Source organism: Phoca vitulina, unplaced genomic scaffold (assembly GCF_004348235.1).
Source record: "Phoca vitulina isolate PV1807 unplaced genomic scaffold, GSC_HSeal_1.0 scaffold1, whole genome shotgun sequence".
NCBI lineage: Eukaryota > Metazoa > Chordata > Mammalia > Carnivora > Phocidae > Phoca > Phoca vitulina.
In genome coordinates, this window is record NW_022589704.1 from 72,652,699 (window position 1) to 72,659,188 (window position 6,490).

A 6,490-nucleotide genomic window follows, 5' to 3' on the forward strand; every position below is an offset into this window, starting at 1 on the left:
GCAACAGAGTAGCCCCATGACGATGCAGTAGTGGTAGAACAGCATGCTATAATTCTTATTGTACTTTAAAAACTAAATGCTGGCAGCAAAAAATTTTTTGAGTCATTTTTCTCTAAAACAGATTCCGGAAGTGCACTCTTAAAATAAGTTCATTTTTGGAGTGTCATCTTAACTAGATAGCGGCAGGCCAGAAGACAGACTTCTTTCCGTAGAATGGCCTTGCCTTTTCCACAGATAGGACTGTGTTTTAACAAAATCTGTGTGTATTGATTATTGCTGACTGAAACAAACTTCAATAATTGAGAGCAAGAACTGTTAAGGATTAGCTTTTTATAAAGAAGAAAATTAAATATGGAACTTTGTTTTTTATTTTTATTTTTTTAAAGATTTTATTTATTTATTTGACAGAGAGAGAGAGAGACAAGGAGAGAGGGAACACAAGCAGAGGGAGAGGAAGCGGGAGAAGCAGGCTTCCGGCCGAGCAGGGAGCCCGATGCGGGGCTCGATCCCAGGACCCCGGGATCATGACCTGAGCCGAAGGCAGACGCTTAACGACGGAGCCACCCAGGTGCCCCTAAATATGGAACTTTAAAATGACTATCAAAAATTTTTATTTAAAGCATATTTTATAGGCAAAAATTCTAGGCAAAAATGAAACTGCATTTTACTTATGGACATCAAACATTGTTATAAATAAAATAAGGAGATTTTTCCTCCCTTGAAAGTCAAAACATTAAAATGAAAAACCAAACAATAAAACTGTGAACTAAAGAACAATGAATCAATGAATAGATTATAGTGTTAGAACAGGATGTATTTACCTTAAACCAGATACTAACATACTCTGTATATTCAAAGTGAAAAAGTAGGAAGTCATTATTAATTTATAAAAAGACTTATTGCATGCCATATTTGAATAGCTACCTCTCATTTATTGTTTTAAAGTAATATCAATTTTCAAAAAGCATTTCTGAGAAACATATCTTTTAAAACCATATTGCTCAGGGCCAAGGGGGCAAAAAATGAAGGAAAAGACAGAGTTTCCTGGAGAAGCTTATACTTTCACTGAGGAGGCAAAACAGATTGTCAAGGCTCGAGTGAAGGAAGAGCACACGATAGGGAGTGTTTCAGTGACTGTGAGCACATTAAAGGTCGTTGGACTTTAGAGGTCATAGTCAAATCATGGTCTAGGAGGAGATAAGCTGCAGTTGGATTTTGAGTAATGTCAGACCAGTTGAGGATGGTGGGGCCGGTAGGAAGACACCAGTTAAGAGGAACATCAGTGGATGGTACGGAACGTGAAAAGCAGGGAAAGGTAATGGGATACTTTCTTAACGCGAAGGCCCAGAGTAGAGAGAATGTCATATGCAGAAAGTTCCAGTTATCCTGCAAGGGACAGAGACTAGGGTGGCACTGCAAAGGAGAGCCAGAATAATGCTGATGACAGAGAGGAGTCCTCGTGCTTTTGGAAGAGGCCATGACTACATCTCAACAGCTTAGAAATGGTTCTCCGGGACTCAGGAGAGAAGGAGGGAAGAGCAGCTTGGAAAATAGAGTTTGATTTTGGAACTAGAGCAGGTGAAATTATCCTGGACATCCTGCTTGTCTCCTCTCCTTCTCAGGGCCAACCTCATCCTGGCATATCAGTTAAATCATCCTTAAGAAGATATTAACTTAACTGGTACTGGTTAATATCTTTACTCAGGGGAATTGAATTTAAATGAACGTACTAGCAAATCTATGGTTTTCATCCTTTTTTTGGCTCAATGTATATTCAATAGGCAGTTATGATATGCCAGTTACTGTGTTAATCATCCCATAGTGGTGCATTTTTGGGAAATGTAAAGAGCAGTGAGGGAGATATTCCCCAGAACTCTTAAAATTTAAGGGCTTCAGTGGGCTGCTACTGTGGCTAATTTTAAGGCAAGCCCTCCTGTCCTCCTGTGTTCTTATAGCTCTCTCTGTCTCTCCCTCTCACATGTTTTCTTATTATATTCTATGACAATTTTCCCCTTACGCTGACTTCTAAAATTTAGTATATTCAAAAATCTTATTGTGTGCATTCTTGTAAGCCATTTCAGATACTTTGTGAGCAAGGCTAAAAATAAACTCAAAGTAAGAAGACTTCAGATCGTGCCAACCTGATGAATCAAATGTTTTTCATTTGTATTTTCTCCCAACCTTTATCCATATGAATACATAATTTGCACATATTTATAGTCAGAGTGTTCGGGTAAAAGAGAAGAAAAATAATTTACCCTCTTTCAAGGAAGAGCGGCACACACGGGCTGAAATACTTCAGCGGGCCCTGTACATCGGATCCCTGGTGGCTATAGAGTCACCTCCATCCTGTTGGCATAGAGCATGAGGGAGGCTGCTTGCCGAGAGCGCCTATGTTTAGCCAAGGTGGGTTGTGTGATAAGAGGGAGGGGGCCTGGCCACATGCTGTCTGACTCATCCTCTCAAGCACACGTGTCAATGTCTCCTCCGTTGGGACCGCCTCCTTCAGAAGACAGAGCCTGCCTGTGACTTTTCTGCCACCTTCATCTTCCACACACCAATTTTCAGAAACTGATAGGCGCTGGGCACTGTTGAGCCTTCAGTAACTCACGTGGCCGGTAACATCATTATTACTTGCTGCCGGCCCTCACGCAATTGCCCTTTCTCTGGTTTGGAACTGCAGCCCGAGCTTCGGTGCAGTGGCCGACTCTTCCCCGGGCTCCGAAGCAGTCTGCCAGGCCACTGAAGGGGTGTAAAAATGAAGCTACTTGACCTACTGCTTCGTTCTCTGGCATTTCGTGTTCCATTTATGTGTGCGTACATAAATATATGTGTGATACGTGATTTTGGATCATAGCTGGTCCCACATAATTTTTAGGATCCTTTTGGGGGTTAATTGGCCAGAGATAAAGAGCACAGCATAATTTTGAGCATGGATTTTAATAATTGCTTTACATTTACTGCTCTATGACCACAGCCTCAGTTTTATCATCTTTATTTTGGGCCTATTTGTGTTCTCCTCCAGGTTCTGTGTTTTACCAGGGTGAGGGACACGAGTGGCACGGTGCTTAGTCTAAGCAGGTGTTGGTGTTTGACTGACAGCCACCTGCCAATGGCCGAGAGAGCTGAAGATGGCTTCCCTTAGCTGACGTCACCATGAAGAGGCTCTTCTTACAAATACGACAGGCACATCTGTATTTGCCTTCCAATCCTAGGAACACCGGCCACCTAGATCACAAACAAGGGTTTTCCACTGAGGCCAAACAAGGCCATTGGCTTACCTACCACAGCCGCTAAGTCTGAATCTTGACATTCCCTAATTCCAACTTCTAGGCAAACATTGTTTGGCTCAGGAATTGACTATCAAGTCATACGTGGAACTGTATTATCAATTAATGGATATGAACATATGGCTACAAAGTACCCTCACTTATGAGGGGGCCAAAAAGAACCAGGAACCAAACTGCATTTGAATCAGATGAGATACTTGTGATTTGATCCACCTCCTGGTGATGTAGTTATAGGACTTTAATTCATTGAAGAACTGGTTCATGAAGGCTCACTGGGCAGCTTTAGTGCTTGGGAAAAGTGATATAATTTCTGAGGGCCCTCATCCAAGAATTTGAACCCATCATATCTGCCAGCTCTTTCTGGGGCTCTTATGAAGTTCATGTGGTGTGTATGCAGGCTCTTTGTAAATGGTGAAATTCTAAACCTATAAGTGGTTGTTTATAGGCTCTTATGCATCCTGCAGGTATTGCATGTTATTAACTGACCGACTTTTCCCAACGTTATTTTCCCTCTATAACTGAACTCCTGAATGTCTACCATCCCACCTACAAAGGACATTAAATTTTAGCGAGTAAAGTCATTTCTTCAGTTGCTATTATGGTGATCATTAGTCATGATTAGGCAGAATTCTACTGGTTAAGATATAATTCCAGGGAGGCCTAGAGGCACCTTCTTTGTGCTCATTTCCCAAATATATCCCTGACAAACTTGCTAATAATGTAAAGTTCTGAAATTGTGAATTCATGTCATTGTCACAGTTTTAATGGAATTACATTTTAAGCTCTACCATTCATATACGCCTTATTAGGAATTAAGTTCATCTAATAGTTTTAATAAGTTTTCAGTAGAGGAAAGGAATGGAACATGAGCTGATAGGGGTGAGAGCCAAAGTCTCAGAGAAGTTAAGTGTAGAGAGAGAACACAGTGGGTATGCTATATCAGAATTTTTCTCCGTGTGGATGGTAGACTATTTGGACTATGTCTCATGATTAATGTTGCTTTAATTCTCTAGGTGACCAAAAATCATGCAAAATTATCTAGAAATAAATCTCTACAGAAGGGCCAAAATACTTCAGATGGAGGAAAGAGAAGAGAAATGCATCTTACCCAGCAGGTCTTGTGTCTTCAATGGCTCTGTCCACTGGGATCAAATCGCTGAGGTAGACATTGAAGTTTCCTTCTTTCCATCTTCTTTCTGCCTCCTTCTCCTTTCCATGGGGAACGACTACGGGCCGTCCAAATTGGCCTGGAGCTTTGGGGTCCCTTGGAGAAAGTGTCACGTCAATTTTTAACACATGGTGCATTCCCCGTTCTTCAGGTAACAAGGCTTTTAGATGATTTCGGTTGAGTTCTGCAGGTTGGGCCTTGGCAGTCAAGTTGATTCTTGCTGGCTCTAGCCCCTCAGCTAAGGCTTGATGGGTTTGAGAGACTGTTGCTCTCTGTGCAAGGAAAGATGCCTCACTTCTATTCCTGGCAATGTGTTTCCCTCGGCTTTCACCCAATACAATAGGGAGCACAGTTTTGTTTTTAGGATTGGGGGCCTGTTTGGTGTCTGTCTTTAGCTCCTCCTCCTTGGTTATAATCACAACGTGGCTTTCAGAGAAACTGAATTTCTTCCCACCAGCCACTTTGGCTCCATCATCCCTTGGCAAGCCTCCCAACGGCGCTTCGTTAATAGATTGCTTCTTTGAGCGATTTGAATTGGCAATAAACTTGGAAAAGGGAAGGCTCTCATTGGCTCCGTGTTTATTTGAATCTAGTTCTTTGCTCTGAGTCTCAGTTTTATTTAAGGCTATGGCTTCCCTAGATTTTGGCAACAGTGGGCTGGCAGGGTGCGTCCTCTCATTTGCTACTGCCTGTGATTGCTGCTCTGATCTGTCAGTATCAGGACTGACGGTCACATTTGGATTTCTTTCGGCTGCTTGTTTTGATGCATCACTGCCAAGACTAGGACTCTTCGGGGCCTCCTGGTTTATATGGTCGGGTCCCGCGTGTACAGAGATTTCGGCCAATTGAGTTTCTCTTGCAGCTATGAATGGGGTTCTCTGAGCCCCCTGAGTTCTCATTCGCTTTGCCATGTGGCGAGAGTGGGCTTCAGGTCTGAGGTCCTGCCTCTCTGTGTTTTGCTTGGTCAAAGTCACCGGAAGGGTCTGTAGATACTCAGGATGCCACAAAGGGGCAACCTTGCCCCTTCCCGGGGCGTTCTGCATTTTTCTTTCTCTCTGGGTTTGGTCCAAGTCATCCTCAACCTTGAGCATACTCTTCTCAGTTTTTCTAAAGCTCTCTTTGCCCCATATGCCCTTCCCATGTCCCCTCAGTGGGGGCTTCATTTCTTTTATGCTGCTGTAAAGGATCTTCGTTTGGTCTGGCTGAACTCGGAATCCTATCCGCTCCCTCCTGACGATGTCTTCCTTGAGGACCCGAGTGTTGATCTCACTGAATGACAGGCGGAGAGCTGCCATGTCAAAGAGCAGCCAGATGACAGAAGCTACAAATATAAATGCCAGGACTCGCCCGCTTCCTCGGAAAAACTTTCGAATCTTGTTCATGGTGCAGAGGCTTCGCTTGCAGCCTACCCTCCCCTCGAGCCTGCTTACCTTGAGTGGAAGGAGGGAGCTGAAGTAGCAGCAGCAGGGTTGCCAGGAAGTACCCCCGCCCCTGAACCCAGCGGCAAGAGCGGTCCGAGGGGGAAAGCTCAGCTCCGACTGCTTGTCAGTCTCCGCCTGCGTGGCATTTCACAGCAGAGCCTCTGTGCCTGCTCAGCTGGCCCCTGGCTAAACCGTGCTAAACACTGCCCGTAGGTCACTCCGGGAGCAGTCGATTCCAGCCACCGGACAGTTCAACATATCACTTGTCTCCCCCCAGCCCACGTCCACCTTCCTATAAGCCCAAGAAAAGGTGGGGGCCGGGCTGGGGCTGCCACTTCTCTCCTCCCAGTGCTCCGTCTGCACGCTGTAACTCAACACCACTTCTCATAAGGAAAACATTTCAAGCCATTACCCAGAAAACTTCATTCAGCTCTCACCTTCCGTGTTAGGTGAGAGTGTGTGTGTTTTCTGGGCAATTAAAAGGAAAGAAAACTTGGAGGCCATGTGTTCCTGGTTTGTAACCCCACCTACCCCATGCCTGCTCATTAACCCTGTTGTGCCCAGGTCTCTGAACGATCTGGCCCAGCAAACAATCCCTGACCTTCATGTTT

General features: G+C 44.3%; 1 protein-coding gene across 1 annotated transcript in view; it reads right to left on the reverse strand.

Moving 5' to 3' along the window:
- GALNT5 (polypeptide N-acetylgalactosaminyltransferase 5) overlaps window positions 1–5,840 on the reverse strand; it is a 41,263-nt gene extending 35,423 nt beyond the window's left edge. Inside the window, exon 1 of the mRNA XM_032402527.1 lies at window positions 4,399–5,840. Coding sequence (XP_032258418.1) covers window positions 4,399–5,840 — 1,442 coding nt within the window. The remainder of the gene's footprint in view (window positions 1–4,398) is intronic.
- Between the last annotated feature and the right edge of the window lie 650 nt (window positions 5,841–6,490).